The sequence below is a fragment of the Papio anubis genome, chromosome 12 (genome assembly GCF_008728515.1).
Source record: "Papio anubis isolate 15944 chromosome 12, Panubis1.0, whole genome shotgun sequence".
Lineage (NCBI taxonomy): Eukaryota > Metazoa > Chordata > Mammalia > Primates > Cercopithecidae > Papio > Papio anubis.
In genome coordinates this window covers 68,106,059-68,124,740 of record NC_044987.1, presented here as the reverse complement: position 1 = coordinate 68,124,740, position 18,682 = coordinate 68,106,059, and the positions used below count along the sequence as shown (strand labels likewise).

Sequence of the window (18,682 nt, the reverse complement as noted above, 5' to 3'; positions counted from 1 at the left end):
AGTGTTTCAGTAATTTTTTTTTTTTACAGTGTTCATAGCCCAAAAGAAATACCTAAGTTTTCTTTTTTAAGTAGGTTTGTTTGTTTGTTTATTTGTTTGTTTTTGTATGAAGTCTCACTCTGTCACCTAGGCTGGAGTGCAGTTGGCTCACTGCAACCTCCGCCTCCCGGGTTCAAGTGATCCTCCTGCCTCAGCCTCCCTAGTAGCTGGGACTACAGGTAAGCACCACCACTCCTGGCTAATTTTTTGTATTTTTAGTAAAGATAGGGTTTCATCATGTTGGCCAGGCTGGTCTCAAACTCCTGACCTCAGGTAATCTACCCGCCTTGGCCTCCCAAAGTACTGGGATTACAGCGGTGAGCCACCATGCCTGGCCTTAAGTAGGTTTAAACAATTAAGTATTTGTATCCTAACATCTGAGTAGCCATCTGAAAAAAAATGATATACAGAAATTGAAAGGAAAAATATTTATATTCCATTCTTAAATAACCACAATTACTTACTAATGGAATGTACTAGGTACTGCGTAGCATATCAGACCTTGGAATCAGATTGATTAGTGCCATCCTTATTTCCTGTTTTTTTTTTTTTTTTTTTTTTTTTTTTTTTTTTTGAGACGGAGTCTCGCTCTGTCGCGCAGGCTGGAATGCAGTGGCCGGATCTCAGCTCTCTGCAAGCTCCGCCTCCCGGGTTCACGCCATTCTGCCTCAGCCTCCCGAGTAGCTGGGACAACAGGCGCCCGCCACCTCGCCCGGCTAGTTTTTTGTACTTTTTAGTAGAGACGGGGTTTTACCGTGTTAGCCAGGATGGTCTCGATCTCCTGATCTCGTGATCCGCCCATCTTGGCCTCCCAAAGTGCTGGGATTACAGGCTTGAGCCACCGCGCCCGGCCGGTACTGGCTTTTTATCACAGCAACTGCTGAAAACCCAGCCTCAGAAAGAAATGACGTCATCAAAAAGAATGTAATGCAGTCTGTTGTTGAAGTTGTGAACTCATGGGGTGTTCAACAAATGTTGAGTGTTGGCTCTGTTTCCCTCAAAAATTTAAAATATTTAGCAGCATCCCTGTGAGTTCATCATGGTGCTCTGGGGCACCTCAGCACACAGTCTGTGAAGCACGGACCTGAAACTGCCAAGCAGCACTTGCTCTGTTTAAAGGAGGAAGAAGAGGCAAGTTCTGTCGTCATCATGGCCCTTAAAGGAGTTGGGGAGGTGGATGGACAGACTGTCTTTCTCTGCAGTCTCAGCTCTAGCAGACTGCATTGTTAGGGGGAAGGTCTTCGTTTGACCAGGGTCTGTGTGTGTGAATCCCTTTCCCTAGATGGGGAAGAATGATGATAGGCATCTCTTACGCTTATTTGTTGTTGACTCAGAGCCCTCTGAACTAGACGGCTTAAAGAAAAATGGGATTTTTGACAACCAGAATTCAGGGGCCAGGCATTGGACCTTCTGCTAATATCCTTTTCTAATATATTTTTTTAATATTTTATTTTTTGAGACAGAGTCTCACTTTGTCACTCAGGCTGGAGTACAATGGTGCGATCTCAGCTTACTGCAACCTCTGCCTCCCACATTCAAGCAATTCTCCTGCCTCAACCTCCCGAGTAGCTGGGATTACAGGTGCCCAACACCATGCCCAGCTAATTTTTGTAGTTTTAGTAGAGATGGGGCTTCACCATGTTGGTCAGGCTGGTCTCGAACTCCTGACCTCCCAAAGTGCTGGGATTACCGGTGTGAGCCACCATGCCTGGCCTCTTTTCTAATTCTTTATCCAGATAGAGAGGGGCTGCAGGAGTGTACTTGGGATGGAGGGTGGCTTCCTGCCACAAGATGTGACAGAGACCAAAGGACTAATGTGCTCTGGTATCACTTCTAGAGCCTCATGCCAACCTTTCCAGACTCTGGGTTCTGCTACTTATGAAACGCTAGGCAAATTACTTAACCTTTCAGCCTCATCTTCTTCCTCCATAAAATAGAGATAATGGCATCTATTTCATGTAGTTGTAACTAAGATTACACAAGCTAAATACATGCATAGAACAAGCAGAGCCTGGCTATATAGGTATGCTTTCTTCTCCTACTTCCAAATTTGAGGAAAAAAGGGCTTTCCTCCAAAAGCAAATTGAGCCCTAATGATCTAAGATCTGCAGTTCCACAGTTACCCTCTACTGCTTCTTTTTTCCTTTTTTTTTTTTTTTTTTTTTTTTTCCTGAGACTGATTCTTGCTCTTTTGCCCAGGCTGGAGTGCAGTGGTGCAATCTTGGCTCACTGCAACCTCCACCTCCCAGGTTCAAGTGATTCTCGTGCCTCAACCTCCTGAGTAGCTGGGATTACAGGCACCTGCCTTCATGCCCAGCCAATTTTTGTATTTTCAGTAGAGACGGGGGTTTCACCGTGTTGGCCAGGCTGGTCTCGAACTTCTGACCTCAAGTGATCCACCCACCTCGGCCTCCCAAACTGCTGGGATTCCAGGCTTGAGCCACTGCACCTGGCCTCTCTACTGCTTCTTAATAACTTTGCTCTGTGGATCTAATTTTCCCAAATCTGCTGAGCTCTGTGTCCTGCTTGCTATATTAAAACTTTTTAATGAAGTACATCATACAACACGAACATATACATGTATCCAAGTCAACAAATTTTTACAACCGAACCCATGTAACCAACACTCAGATCAAGAAACAGACTATTATCAATATCCCAGAATCTCCCTCCAGTCTTCCTGACTTCTAATAGCATAGATTTATTTTTGGGTTTTATTGTTTTCTATAAATAGGCTCATCTAGTATGTATTTTTGGTTTCTGGCTCTTTTATTCAGAATAATGGAGAGATTTATCCATGTTGTGTGTAGCTGTAGATGTTCATTCTCATTGCTGTATAGTAATCATTATGTAAAATACAAAAATGTACCTTCTCTTCTTCTGATTATGAGCATTTGAGTTTTTAGTTTATAGCCATTATGAATGGTGTTGTTATGCACATTCTCATACTTGTCTTTTAATACTCATGTGTATGCGTTTCTGATGGGTATAAAACTAAGAAAGGAATTGCTGGGTCACGGGGTATACCCATATTTAGTTTTAGTTGTGATACCCAGCGTTATTCCAAAGTGGTAGTATTGATTTACACTTCCTCTGTTAGTGTTCGAGAATTCCAGTTGCTTCACATCCTTGCCAACAATAGGTATTTCTTTTTCATTTTATCCATTCCAGTGGGTATGTTAATAGTATCACATCTCAGTTATAATTTGCATTTTGTTGATGACTAATGAAGTTGGATACCTTTTCATATATCTCTTCACAGTTTGGGTATCCTCTCTGGTGAAGTATCTGTTCTGTTCTTTTGCCATTTTTCTTTTGAGTTGTTTTTTATTTATTTGTAGAAGTTCCTCATATATTCTGGATATGAATTTTTGGTTGGATGGTCTATTGAGCATATTGTCTTACACTCTGTAGGTTTGCTTTTCACTCTCTTTATGGCATTTGTTAAATGAACAAAGTTCTTATTTAATGTAGTCTAATTTGTCAGTGTTTTTCATTATGGTTATCACTTTTTGTTTCCTTCTAAGAAATTTCTACTTGCTCCAAGATCTTGGCGCAAGATCATGATTTTTCTTCTACTTGTTTTTTCTTCTGCCTTTATGTCTTCCAATCCTGCAAGACTCAGCCCAGTGTAATTTCCTGTCTCCTCTAGAAATCCTCCCCAGCATCCATCCTTCCACCTGATTAGATGCCTTTCTCCTCTCTCCCAGAGCTCTGTGTTCATACTTCTATCACAGCTCTTGTTACATTGTACCAGAATCTTTACTTATCCATCTCAGACAGGGTGGGGAGCTGCTCAAGGACAAGGACCAGAGCATGGCACAGCAGCATGGGGGCCTGGCTGGGAAGATCCCCTCAAGGGGTTCCAGTAAATAGGTAAATGAAATGCTCTCACCTCTCTCTCTCTCTTTAGTTTTCCTATACTGCTTCCCAGCCTTTCTTAACCTGTGTCCTCTTTTAATGAACATAAACATCTTTCACACTCCAGGGAGGCAGGGGGGTGGTGCTCTAGATTGAGAGTCAATTACATTACAGTGTTTCGGGGAGGGGGGCTGAGCAGCAGTGTCCAAAACAGTAGGCATCAGGAAAGGAAGGTGCTGGAATTCATTAAGCTCAGAGAAAGTACCTTTGCAGTGTATAATAGGAAAGCCATTATATATATATATATTTTTTTGAGATGGAGTTTCACTCTTGTTGCCTAGGCTCGAGTGCAATGGCGCGATCTTGGCTCACCGCAACCTCTGCTTCCCGGGTTCAAGCGATTCTCCTGCCTCAGCCTCCCGAGTAGCTGGGATTACAGGCATGCGCCACCATGCCTGGCTGTATTTTATATTTTTAGTAGAGATGAGATTTCTCCATGTTGGTCAGACTGGTCTCAAACTCCCAACCTCAGGTGATCCACCCGCCTCGGCCTCCCAAAGTGCTGGGATTACAGGCGTGAGCCACTGGGCGCGGTCTTATAAGCTTTTCAGAGAGCAATTTTAGTTGAGTTATTGGGCTGAAGCCACTCCTGCCCAGAATCGTTTGGGTTTTCACAGGGGGAGGCCCCCTTTGGAATTTTCTGAGTGGTTGTGGTTGCTGTAAGTGGGTTAGACCCTTCACTGGGAAGGCCAGAGGGGACTAGAGATGGGCCTGGACTGTGGAGCCCAATCGCTGTTCACCCTATCTAGGGAGGGCTGTTCTAGTTACAGGGTACAGCAGGTGTAAAGGCCCTGGAGTAGGAACTCACCTGGTGTGTTTGAGCGCATGGTAAGTGGACAGTGTGGCTAGAGTGGAGAGAGTGAGGGAGAAAGAGTAGTTGAAATGGGGCCAGAGATATAAAAGGGACACAGACAATGGAGGGCTTTATAAGTCCTTGTAAAGATTTGGGCTTTTACTTTTAGTAATGGGAGCTATGGTTTTGAGAGTTTTGAATAGATGGGGTGACAGGAACCATGATGCTGGTAGGGAGTACCTGTGATGGGTGTAGCTCATTGAGGATCTGTTCTTAGTGAAATCAGAAGCAGAGGCAGCTAAAAGAGTGAGGATGAGGGAGGAGGTGTTGAAGCTGAGAGCTGGAGGGAAAGCTAAACCCCAGCCTGGAGACTTCCAGTACCACTGGGCTCTGAGTACTCACTGTTCTTTGTAGATGGCTTCTCATTGGTCTTTGTGTTCTCATTATAGAGGTGGGGTAGTCCCCCTAAGCTATCTGTGGTAAAATGGAGGTATTAGGATTTTACCCAGTGCCTTTAGCCTTTATTATTTCCTAGTCTTCCTTGGAGAAGGTGCAGCTTGTGGATGGTAAATTTCTTCTAGAGCAGAGGAGGCATCTTGCCATCAGTCAAGTTGAGCTCAGCTAGACCAGAGAGTGTGGGAAGGGTGAGAAGGAGGTCAAGACTTAGAGTCAGGAAGAAGTTGACACTTGAACTGGATATTTAAGAAAGAATGCGGGGCAAGGGATACTGAAGATCAAAGGAATTAGTTGAACAAAAGCTTGGTGGCATGAACATTCCTGGCATGTGCAGGAAATGTCATCCAGTGAGATGTGGCTGGCCAGAGCAAAGGTGCTGCTGTCGGATGGGACTGTGGCCTCTGGATGGTCGCAGTTGCAGGACCCACCACGTTCTCCTTGCCAGAGCGAAAGAGGGCAGTGGTTGGTCCCCAGGAGCAGGGTTTTTTTATGGATCAGGCTTCCAATCTGCCTTCTTTTTCCAAGTGGTGACAAGACATTGGGCAGGGTAGGTGCCATAGTCTTGACAGAGCTAGAATAAGCCACTTGCTGAGAGGCTGAGTTTCCAGAATGGCAGAAACAGCCATGTCTAGGTTTTTAAAACTATGTGAGAAACAACCAGATTTCCTTTGGCCTGGAATTGCCTAACAAGCCCTCACTCCAATTCAGGCTTTCAGGAAGTATTTAAACCCAGCTTTCAACTTCTGCAGGATCTGCACTGAAGTGGAGAAGGACCATCTGGCAGGAAAAGGGACTGAAATATGGTTGAGGTTGAAAAAGCAGACTTAAAGGGCTTTCTTTGAGGAGGAAGGTTGGGAAAGAGGATGTGGGAATGATAAGTGGACAGTGAAGAGATGGAAAAAGTTCTTTTTTTCTGATTATTATGCAACAACAAAAAATCGTCTTTTCCTGTGGCTAGCTGAGAGAGATTTCAGCCTCACGGGTACCTGTAAAACACCCATCTATCCTCTGACCTCCCAGCAAAACAAATGTTGGTTCCTCTCCACCTGACCAGGCTCGCTATCCCCACCACATTTTTACTTGAAGGGCTTTCTGGACCTGGGACTGAAATGGAAAAGATCTAAGGTGTGAAGTGTATCAAAGTAGTGAAGGAGAAAAGGTTTACTATTTTGTAGGGAATGGGACAGTCTTGAGAAAATCCTTCCTGGCACTCTTTTCTTTTCTTTTTTTATAAAGACAGGGTCTCACGCTGTCACCCAGGCTGGAGTGCAGGGTCATGATTATAGTTCACTGCAGCCTTGGACTCTTGGGCTCAAGTGATCCTCCCACCTCAGGCTCCAAAGTAGCTGGGGCTACAGGTGTGCATCACCACACCCTGCTAATTTTTTATTTTTAGTGAAGACAGGGTCTCACTTGTTGCCTAGGCTAGTCTTGAACTCCTGGGCTCAAACAGTACTCCTGCCTCTGCCTCCCAAAGTGCTGGGATTACAGGTGAAAGCTCACATTTTTGAGAACCTTGGTTTGGGTACTTACAAGGAACTTAATCTAAGGTTACTGAAGCTTGCGGTGGCTCTGGGTTGTGTGTGCAGGTGGGGGAAAGGGAGAGAATGGAGGCAGCACCGAGAAGATAGAAGGAAAGGGGCCATAGCTTTTTCTCAGGTTTTTTCTTAGTCTGTTTCTAGGAGCCCTTTTATCCCTTTGAGAACCAGGCAAGTGGTCGATCAGTTGGGAGGTTAGGCAGGGAGGGGCTGTGCCTTTTGCTTACAGCATTGGTGGGCTTTGCTTATAGCTCTTTCTAGGAAGCAGGGGAGCTTTTCTGCAGGAATTTAGCAGGGGGCCTCGCTGCTTCAGGAAGAACAGGGACTGATGATGAGGTCGAAGTCTCATGCAGAGAAGGATCATCCTGATTTAGTTGCATTTGTTAAGCTCCTTAGAATCTGAGGGCCAGTATTGGTTGCTGAGACTCTTGGCAGCCCTCCTCTGAGGAGCTGCCAGTCTGTACCTCATGTCCTTGGCCAGGGCCCATGGATGAGGAAAGGTGCAGGAAGGAGTTGGCAAGAAGGTAAAGAGGGTCTGAGGAGGTGTTTGCTGGGCAGGATGAGTAAGCAGGTTGGCCCCAGGGCAGTCAGATGACAGCTGCACACTGTAGGGTCACTGTACTGTCATTGTACTGCTGGCCCTCTCCTGGCTCTCACCATGTTCTCAGAACACACACAAGAGCTCTGTTCCCGTTCCCACCTTCTCTATCCCTTTAGGCCACTGCCTTAACTTTGACTTCCATGTGAGCAGAATTGCTTAGGAGAGTAGTGGAACATAGATGTAGCAGAAATTCTCTCCTGTGGTTGAGAGGTTTCCTATTTTCGGTCGTCTTGACTTCTTACCTCGGCTATAAAGCAGAGTGCTGTGCAATGTTTACGTTACGTTTCCTCTCAGTGGCGACGTTAACCTCAGCAGAATGGGAGGCTTTCCTCCAAATGCTTGCCATTTCTTCCTGTTTGCTCAGGGCTCAGCTGTCTCCTGCTTCAAGAGCAAGGCATGCTGTCACATCCACAATTATGCCTGCAGAAAAGTATCAGACAGACATTTAGAAATGTCACCTAAACAAGGACAGGCTTTTTGCTCTAGGATAGGAACGTTCATTCTTAGAGGTGGGGCATGCCTCAGAAAGAGCTCCCTTCAGAGACTGACCTTTCATCGGTCCCTTCTTGGACCTTTGAGAGAGCCTCTGTGGATAAGGTGATAGGACCGGGTCAGAGGGAGAAGGAGCACTTAGGATGCTAGAGAGAGTTGCCTGGTGAAGGCTGGACTGAGCAAAAGCTGTCAGCCTTCCAGAAGGTCTTTCTTCCTGTGGCAGTAAGGGGAATTGATGGGGGTTTCAAGCAGTCAGGAGGCTTTGCCCTGCACTGCTCCTGCCCAGCCGTCCAGTAGGTTTTGTGTGGCTGTTCCCAATGCCATGCCTCCTAACCCTTCCTGCTGGGGCGCAGGCTAGAGAGCTGCGACACTTACCTGCTGCTTGGGAGGTCAGGTTGGAGCCAAGTGGACCAGGTGGAGGCCATGGATGAGGAGGCACAGCACTGCAGTGGAGGGAGCCCGCTGCATCTAACTGGGTCACTTGTGCTCAGCTCTGGCCAACTGTTGTCATACAGGAGAGCACACAGTGATGGCAAATTTTCTCATTTTTCAAAAGGAGCTAGAATCTGAATTTTTCTTTCTATTCACCTGCTTTCTTAAGCTTCACAACTAATTCAAATTATTTAAAAATAAAAGGAAGGCCAAATGAGACATGTTTTTGCTTCTGCAGACCGCAGGTATATGACTTCTGACATAAACTCTTTTTCCCAGGAGTTTAGAAATGACGAGAAAGCAAGCGAAGGGATCAGGGTGGTTGGCAGGAAGAGTAATTTTAAAATACAGGAAGACGGAGTACACCTGGAGACTGAGGAAATGGCTTAGATGAGCCGTTGGTAATGCTTTCACTGGATCCCGTGGTGTGCGCATTCCTTTGTGGTTGACGGCCAGTGGTTCTCTGTGTGGTGGAAGAAGCTAATGGGATGGGGGGAGGAGGAAGAGGGGCTGAGTGCCCATCTTTTAGTTGCACATAGCTAGGCAGATTCTTGGGAAGATGGTGAGTCGTGACCCCACTAAGTCCCTAGAGAACATGCTGTGGGACACACATTTTTGCACTTAAGGGCATATAAGCTTGGTTTAAAGCACTTACTAAAATGCAGATTCCTAGGCCCCAGACCCACAGATTCCCATTCAGCAGGTGGGGCCTGGGACTCTGCATTTTAAAGCACCCCATCAATGTTAAAGAAAGTAAGTGGACAGTGGAGTGAGACAGAGCTGGGTCTACATTCCTGCTCTATTCCTTCACTAGGTGAGTAACCTTAGTCCAGTCATTTAATTTCTCTGAATTTAAATTTCATGATCAGAAAAAAAAGAGACTGTACTATCACTACCTTGTAGAATGGTGAGAACTAAATTAGAAGACAGTTGGAGGCAGTACAGGGTCCTGGCCCAGAGCTGGGGCACTGGTGCACTGGTGCACTGGTGCAGGCCACCTGGGCATAAATCCCTGCCTTGCCCCTTTTTAGCCGTGTGACTTGGAGCAAGCTAGTTAACTGCTCTCTTTCTTGGTTTCCTTGGTAAAGTGTAACTAACCCTGTGAAATATTCAGGGTTGTTAAAGGGTTAAATGACTTAATATACGTGAAGTGCTTGTAACTTTAACTGTTATAATTACGTGTATAAAAAGTCCAGCAGTGTGTCTCATAATAAATGCTCTTTTGCTTTTCCTTAGGTCCCCTTACTGTGGGTAACAGATTAAGGCTTAATTCAAATATCACCTCCTGATGAGGCCTTCCCGGAGTCCACTTTTTACTTTCTCATCTCCCTTCACATTGAGCTTCTCCAGGGCAGGGACTGTGTCTTTCCGTTTTAATATCCTAGTACCTTGCACAGTGCCTGACATAGGGTCAGTGAATGGAATGATAGTACTAGGGAGTCTGAAAGATGACTCACACTTGTGAATGGAGAGGTTGTCTTCCAAATACCTAGGGAAGTGTGATCTGGAAGAACAAACATTTATTAAGCTTCTGTTGCCAGACAGGACAGTCATGGGAGGTAGATCATGTTGCTATTATGGCTGTTATAGTGACAAAGTGAGTCTTTGACCCTCACTGGAGCAAGGTCACATAACTAGTGGTTGTCAGAATGCAGGGCTGGACTCAAGGCTGATGTTTTTCCGACTGCCCCTAGGGGCCTGCCACTGTGCCTCTTTGTCTGGATGCAGTTTGTAGAAAAGCTCCAGAGGTACCTTATTCCATTCCTTTCTCTGAATCGTAACTCTTGAGATAGTTGCCTATAATTTGTCAGAGCTGTGTTTTTGAGGAACTTTGGATTGATGGTATATGCTAATTGAACAATTTCCTTTTCTAAACATGCAGTTTCTGCCTGGACTTTGCCATTGATGGGCCTAGGAACTAGCAAAGAAACCTCTCCTCATGCTTGAGTCTCTGCTCCATTCCCATCGGCATTTCCTCTGCTTTAGGAGCATCTTCTCTCCCTGCAGCCTGACTAGCCAGGATATCAGGCTAAAAGCATAGATGAGGGCCTGGGGCTGCTTTTAGGAGGTGGGGAGAAATGGTGTAGCCCAGGAAGCCAGAATGCTGAGAATCCTCAAGCCTGAGCTTCAGGTATAAAGGGTTAACCTGGCCTTCAGCTCCTCAAGTCCCAAATTATTCTCTGATCCTGATAGACCTGGCCCAGAGAGAGCAGTTGGTGGGGAGGTTGGTGAGTAGGCATCTCTGTTTTTCTCATCTCGTGTGCCCTTCTGAGGTTCTCAGCAGTGCTGGCTCAAGATGCCTGAATTCCCAGGCCACTTCTGAGAATGGCAGCTGCACTCTTGGACAAATGTGACTAAGGGTCCCTGTCATGGGCCTGGAGGCAATTTTGTTCTGCTTCTTTCTTGGTTACATCTTCCCAGGATTTTTCCTCTTAGCCACCCAGATGTCAGAGTCAACTACATTTCTGTTTCTTAGTAAGCTGGCTCTGTGTTCTCATATACAACTACATGATAGCATTTCAGAGCAGTGAGTCTACCCTCCTAAAAGCAGAAATTCAGGGAAAGAAAGAATATGTTTTTCATCATGTTCTTCTAACATATTTCAGTTTCTGGTCATGCCACAAATCTTTTGCCTTTTCTCCAAGGGCCTGCCCTGGAAGTGATAGAGCAGGTCAAGTGTTGTTTTCATGGATGGCGATGGTTATTGTGACCGTTGCTACAGTTGAAAGCTGATGCTTAGCAAGTTGATTCCTATAGCACTGTGCTTCCTGAGGACCCTGAAAACTGGCCTGATAAAACTTCCAGAGGTTGCCTTTTCTGTCCCTTCTCTGTTGTACATGTAGCCATATGATATGCCAAGCACTTTACTTGGCACTGGGCTGGTGCAGGTAGAGAGTATCTCACTACAGCCAGTGTGCATAGATGCCCTGGGAGCAAGATTGACTTTATCGTCGTCATCATCATCATCACTAGTGTTATGCTGATGAATATAGACTTAAACTTATAGGGCCAAGCATGGTGGCTCATACCTGTAATCCTAGCACTTTGGGAGGCCGAGGCAGGAGGATCACTTGAGACCAGGAGTTCGAGACCAGCCTGGGCAACATAGAGAAGCCCCGTCTCTACCAAAAAGAAAAAAGTTAGCTGGACCAACTCCATTTTATGAAGGGTAAAAGTGAGGCTGAGAGTTGGTTTCTTTTTTCCAGAAGCATCTGCTGTATTCACCTTGGAGGGATGTTTCATTGCTGTCACTGTCAGATAATCATCCCCTGCCTACTGGCTGCTTCCTCTCTTTCCGGTTACCATATCACTCCCTATCACCATCACCAAAACCACAACCCTGAGCGCTTAGTAAGCGAAGTTAAAGAAATTAGAGCTAGTACATTTCATCTTGAGATTAGGAAAGAAGTATAAATGGTATCAAGAATTAGGACTTGACTTATTTTTATTATCAGAACCAATCACTTATTTGCACCAAGGTAAGACGGTCTCCAGGATTAAGGTCATCAGTGGCCATAAATAAATATGTTTAACTTTCACATCCAGATATACTTCATTTTGGTCAATGTGATGGAGGATGCCAGTCAGAGGGAGAGAACTGCTGTTGGTGAACTGTTCAGCTTCCGTGATGGTGGTGTTGGCCTAGGCTGTGGTGCACCTGGACACTGGAAATGTGCTTGATGTGTCATTTGTGTTGTTGCTCACACCCATTCTCCAAGGCACTAAAAAGATTTATTTAGCTCTTAAGTTTTAATGTCTATATTGAGATGTAATTAACATGCTGTAAAATTCATTTATATAATGTAATGGTTTTTAATATATTCACAAGAGTTGTACAACCATTACCATTATCTAATTCCAGAACATTTTTGTCAACCCAAAAAGAAACCCCATACTCCTATCAGCCATGTCCCATTCTGCCACCCTCAACCAGTGCTAGGCAGCTCCTAGTTTACTTTCTGTCTGTATAGATTTGCCTGTTCTGGACGTTTCACAAAAGAGGAATCAAGGTTTATTCATGTTGTAGAAAGTATCAGTACTTTACTCCTTTTTATGTCTGAATAATATTCAGTTGTATTGATATATACCACATTTTGTTTATCATCAGTTGATGGACATTTGGGTTAGTTCCACATTTTGGCTACTATGAGTAATTCTGTTATGAACATTTATGTACAAGTGATTGTCTGGACATGTATTTTCTTTTCTCCTGAACAGATACCTAGGAGTGGGTCATCCTGGTTTATATGGTAACTCTGAGTATAACTTTTTGAGGAACTACCAAATTGTTTCCAGAGTGGCTGTGCCATTTTACATTTCTACCAGTAAGGAATGAAAGTTCCAATTTTTCTACAGTCTCACTAGCATTTATTTGTTTTTATCTGTCTTTTTTTTGTTATAGAAATCCTAGTGGATGTGAAGTAATATCTCATGTGGTTTTGATTTTTATTTCCCTAATGACTAATGATATTGAGCATTGTTTCATATGCTTATTGGCCAAGTTTATATCTTTGGAGAATTTCTGTTCCAAATCCTTTGTCTAATTTTTAATTGGGTTACTTTTTTATTATTGAGTTGAAAGAATTCTTTATAAGTTCTGGATACAAGTTTCTTTTTTTTCTTTTTTTTTTTTTTTTTGAGACGGAGTCTAGCTCTGCCGCCCAGGCTGGAGTGCAGTGGCGCAATCTTGGCTCACCGCAAGCTCCGCCTCCCGGGTTCACGCCATTCTCCTGCCTCAGCCACCCGTGTAGCTGGGACTACAGGCGCCCGCCACCGCACCCGGCTAATTTTTTTTTTGTATTTTTAGTAGAGACGGGGTTTCACCGTGTTAGCCAGAATGGTCTCGATCTCCTGACCTCGTGATCCTCCCGTCTCGGCCTCCCAAAGTGCTGGGATTACAGGCGTGAGCCACTGCGCCCGGGCGACAAGTTTCTTAATAGATTACATGATTCGCAAAAAATTTCTCCCATTCTTTAGGCTGTCTTTTCACTTTCTTGATGGTATTGCTTACAGCACAAAAGTTCTTTATTTTGACATAATACAATTCATGTCCTTTTTCCTTTGTGTGTGTGTGTGTGTGTGTGTGCGCGTGCGTGCATGCGTGCTTTTGGTGTTATAGCTAAGAAACCATTGACTAATCCAGTGTCATAAAGATTTACTTCTGTTTTCTTCTAGCTTTGCTTTTGTAATTGTAGCTCTTACATTTAGGGCTATACACATTTTTTACTTTATTTTTAAATATGGTATGAAGTGGGGCCCTACTTTATTCTTTTGTATATGGATATCCAGTTTTCTCAGCACAGTTTGTTGAAAAGACTCTTCTTTCCCCATTAATTGTCTTGGCATCCTTATTGAAAATCTGTTGACCATAAATGTAAGGGATTATTTCTGGACTCTGGATTCTGTTGTATTGATCTCTGTTTCTATTCTTATGTCAGTACTGCACTGTCTTGGTTACTTGTTAGTATTTTTTTTTTTTTATTGGCAACTCAGAGTCTTCTAACCTTGTTCTTCTTTTTCAAGATTGTTTTGGCTGTCCTGTATCCCTTGCATTTCCAAAAAATTTTAGGATCAGCTTGCCAATTTCTGAAAAGAAGCTAGCTGGGATTTTGATGGGTATTCTGTTGAGTCTGTAAATCAATTTAGGGAGAATTGCTATCTTAACAATATTAAATTTTCTGGTCCATGAATATGGTATGTCTGTTCATTTTTTAAGTCTTTAATTTCTTTCAATGATGTTTTATAATTTGCAGTATACATGTCTTGCATCTCTTTTATTTATTTCTAAGTGATTTATTATTTTTGCCACTATTGTTAATAGAATTGTTTCCTTCATTTCATTTTCAGATTGTTCATTGCTAGTATATATAAATAAAATTGATTTTTTTTTTTTTGAGGCAGAGTCTTGCTCTGTTACCCAGGCTGGAGTGCAGTGGTGCAATCTTGGCTTACTGCAACCTCTGCCTCCCAGGTTCAAGTTACTTTCATGCTTCAGCCTCCCAAGTAACTGGGATTATACACATGAACCACCACACTTGGCTAATTTTTATATCTTTAGTAGAGATGGGGTTTTGCCATGTTGGCCAGGCTGGTCTCGAACTCCTGTTCTCAAGGGATCTGCCTGCCTTGGCTTCCGAAAGTGCTGGAATTACAAATGTGAGCCACTGTGCCTGACCCCAAATTGATCTTTAATATTGATTTTGTATCCTGCACACTTACTTGAACTCACTCAGCAGTTTAATAGGTTTTTTAGTGGAATCCTTAGGATTGTCTACATACAAAATCATGCCATTTGCAAATGGAGATAGTTTTACTTCCTTCTTTCCAACCCAAATGTACCCTTAAATTTTAATCTTTGTATTCCTTTTATTACTTGGCATAAAATAGTGTTCCTGAAAGGATAGTGCATTTACCACTGGTGATATATTAGCTAAGAATATATGGTACATGAACAGACATTTTTGACTTTTAAATAGTTAAATACCTTAATGTATGTTACTTTTATTTTAATGGGTGTTAGAAAAAATATGATTAGCACTTCTAGCTCTCAATTTCATGATGTGTACTCAAATGTTACTTTATCATAATGGTTTTCCCTGAACATCTTATTTAAAGTAAGATACCCTTTCACCACTCCCTTTCCCTCTACTTTGCTTAAGATTTTTCAAATTTAATTTAATTTAATTTAATTTAATTTTTTTGAGACAGAATAAATAAAATAATTCTGTCTCAGAATTGTCACTCAGGCTGGAGTGCAATGGTGCAATCTTGGCTCACTGCAACCTCCTTCTCCCAGGTTCAAGCAGTTCTCCTGCCTCAGCCTCCCAAGTAGGTGAGATTACAGCTGCCTGCCACCACACCTGGCTGATTTTTGTATTTTTAGTAGAGAAGGGGTTTCACCATATTGCCCAGGCTGGTCTGAACTCCTGACCTCAAGTGAACTGCCTGCCTTGGTCTCCCAAAGTGCTGGGATTACAGGCATGAGCCACCACTCCCAGCTCTACCTTGCTTAATTTTTTTTTCATTCCACTTATCATCACCTTACATATTATACACAAAGGTACACTTATTATCACACATGTGATAATTTGTGTGTGCTCATTGTCTGTTTTTCCCCACTGGGATGTAAGCTGCATGAGGTCAGATACTGTATTACTCTTCGCTGGATCACATTTGCCTTGGACATGGGTGCTAGGTAAATATTTGTTGAATTAATAGTTTATTGTTTAGAATAAGGTTACTTTTTTCTTTTTAAGTAAAGGAAGTCGTTTCAAGTATATTCAAGAAAAATATTGAATAGTATGTCAGGAGGTATGCAAATATGGCAAAAACCATGGACTATATAGAATGATAGAGGTTTAGGAAACTCTAACTTAAGGAATGAGGAGAGATGAATGGAGATGGAGTTTCTTGGGCTTGTTTATTTTGTTTTCTGTGAAGTGATGTGATGTTAGCTCACACTCTTCCCTATTCCGGCCAGGGGTTTCTTGGGGGCTCTTAAGCTGTAACACATGGAGTTAAACATTAAGTGGGAAAGCAGTTTCTACCATCTGCCACAGAAACCCTCTTGGCACTTTTGGAGGTCATCTGGAAGATGTTCAAGGTACTTTTGGCTGCCCATAGAAACTTGGCTTACCGGCATTGTCTTCTTTGCAGGGCTCTGGGTTTGCAGAGAGCCGAAATGACCATGACTGCCAACAAGAATTCCAGCATCACCCACGGAGCCGGGAGCACTAAGGCCCCTCGGGGGACTCTGAGCAGGTGGGTAAGGAAGCACTTGTGGGGCATGGCAGCAAGGGACCTAGGTCCTGGGTGGGACCCCTCCAAAATGTAAGTAGTCATCATCTTGACTGACAGTCATCCAGGTGACTGGTCTAGGCCAGTTCATGCTGACCATTAGGCAGAAGATATTTTCCAGTTCTATAAGTTTCCATGTAACATAGCAAACAATAACTCTTAAAACAAGCTCTGCTTTGTGCCTAGCATTCCAAGGATGGGGCCAGCAAGAAGCAGCTGATGTTCTTCTGGCTGTAACCTTTTCCCATGGTGGGGAGAGCTGGAGGCCTGTGCCTGAGCTAAGCTGCACTGTAGTGAGGGAGGCTGACCACATTGGACTAAGGGTAGAGAGGCAGTTATGCATATTAGCACAAATTCCAAGCAATAGCCTAGGCTTTATAAGAGTTTAGAGAAACCGTGGATTTTGGAATCATGGATTTGGTTCAAATCCAAGTTCTAATCACTTAACCAAATAGCTCTCAGAATGTTTCCCTGGGCCCTCTAAAATCTTCATTATTTCGTCTATAAAATAATAATAGTAGTTATCTTAGAGAGTTGCTGTGAGGACTAAATGAGATAATATATGTCAATGCTTAGCATTATGGCTGACATAAAGCTACTCAATAAATTTTAACCGCCTTTTGAGGATGAGATCAAAGCTTCTGGAACTCACAGATACACAGATAGATGCACAATACTCTCACCAGGGCTTCTCTGGTCTTGGCCAAAGCTGGACACTGATATCTTAAAAGAACCTTTAGTCTCTTTTATTAAAGCCGTGTACCTTTCGTAGCCCTTTCTGCTGAATGTCAGGTGGACAGATTTGGCTTTTGCGGCCTCTGCCCCTAGGATGGATAACTCTGAGAAGGGTGCTCAGCTTTGGTTTGGTCAGGGCTAGTTCATTCCTGAATATCTGGCTATGCATTGCTAGGCTGGGTCCAGTAGGGTCTGGTCAGAGGTGGTGGTAAACGTTTGGTTCATTCAGAGCTGGAGTCCAGATATAGTTGGTAGAATAGTGCACGGGATGTAGCCCCTGGGGAGTGACTGTCGTGAAGGAGGCAGGGGTTCCTCACACCATACATACAGGACTTTGTCCCAATAGAAACATTCTGGATGGACTATGCCAAACAGGGTTTGATGGACTCTGACTTGTTAAGTACATAAGACCCTGGGACTTAGCCAAGCAAACTGATTATTCGTTTTGCAGCAGCAAGACTGATAGGAACACCGCCTGCCCGGGCAATCCCTCTCATTTAGACTGGGCTTGGTGGCATACCAGCTTCCCTGTACTGAGTGAGGCTGGGAATGGCAAGGAACAGCTTCTTGGGCAAAGCAGGTGGAGAAACTGACCTCCTCCAGAACATGTCGGTGTCCAACGCAGAAACAGGTCAAGGTCTCAGAGTCTTGTGTCCCATTGCCTGCTCCTGGGAACCACGTTGCTGGGCTCTTGTCGGCCTGGTGGCATTCTTACCATGATTGAGCTGGCAGATGGGGCTGGGAACTAAGGTTCCAATTTTTTAGAGTATCACACTACTGTAGGAGTGAAACAAATATATGTGATTGTGTCATTTTATTCATAATTTTAAAGCAATTATATATTTAGGACCTGACATGGAGATTACCATTCCCAGCAACCCTCAACTCCTTTAAATATTCTTTTTTTTCCTTCTAATTTCCACTATGCAGGAATGGGGTAGAGGGGTGGGAGGGGCAGTATTTACATCAAGTTTCAAAGCCAGCTCAAGACTGCTGACAGATGCTCCAGTTTCTATTTGGAGTAAATGCCTGCCTACTTCTAAGTGTTTTCAGAAATTGCTCTTCCTTTAGCTTCTCAGCATGCTTGCCATCATAACATGCTAGATGGTGTTTGTAAATATCTGAGCCTCAGATGTGCCTAAAAAAAGCACCTTTCCTGTCTCCCTTCTAAGTCTTCGCTTCCTTCCTACCACATTTCTGCTTCTCTTCTTCCCTCCCTCCCTTCTTTCCTGGGAGTCTGGCTTTTGGTGTGAAGTAGCAGGCCTCTGTGGCTAGCAGCACCCTTCTCTCAGGGACTACCCCTGGGGTGTAGGTATTATTTAGACATTGTGATCTGGTGGTTTCTTTGGCTGCCTTCACCCCTGGCCACATCTGGGTTTGTTCTTTGGGCTAAGTAAGGCAGTAAATCACCGGTTCATTTAGGAAGGCATTGTCAGTGAACTCAGAGGGTTCTCCTGGGTGCCAGGCTCTGTGCTGGGCACTGGAGGGCAAAGAGGGATGATCCATTCTCTTTCTCCAAGGTACTTACAACTTGGATTGATGATCTTGGCACCTGAATTTCTTAGTTTGACCTTTCAATAGGTGTTTGGTGGTGACCTGGGGCCCTTTTATAATTGCCAGCACATGAGTCCAAGGAGGAGCCTCCTCGGTGTGACCAGAGCTTTAGCTGGGGAGGGGAGGGGTGTCGGGGCCTTGGAAAGCTGGGCCTTTGACACTCTGGCTACTTTGGGGACCTCCACATCATCCACATGAAGGCAGAGGAACCCAGTGGTTCTAAGAGGTATTTGTGTCCAGCTTTGGGGGAAGAGGGAGGTCTGGGCAAGGAAAACTGGTGGGGGTGGGCAGATGGGGCCCTGTGTAACTGTCACGGTGTGTATT

The 18,682-nt window shown here is 44.0% G+C and overlaps 1 protein-coding gene across 8 annotated transcripts in view; it reads left to right on the top strand.

Annotated features, from left to right (window-relative positions):
* DENND2B (DENN domain containing 2B) overlaps nt 1-18,682 on the top strand; it is a 176,296-nt gene that overhangs the window by 103,142 nt on the left and 54,472 nt on the right. For 7 of the 8 annotated variants that reach the window (XM_003910253.5, XM_017948650.3, XM_009186646.3 and 4 more), the window contains one exon: nt 15,929-16,033. In XM_003910253.5, coding sequence (XP_003910302.1) covers nt 15,954-16,033 — 80 coding nt within the window. In that variant the 5' untranslated portion in view covers nt 15,929-15,953. Of the gene's footprint in view, nt 1-15,263; nt 15,468-15,928; nt 16,034-18,682 lie in introns of those variants that run through there. The other variant, XM_017948651.3, reaches the window with a different exon arrangement.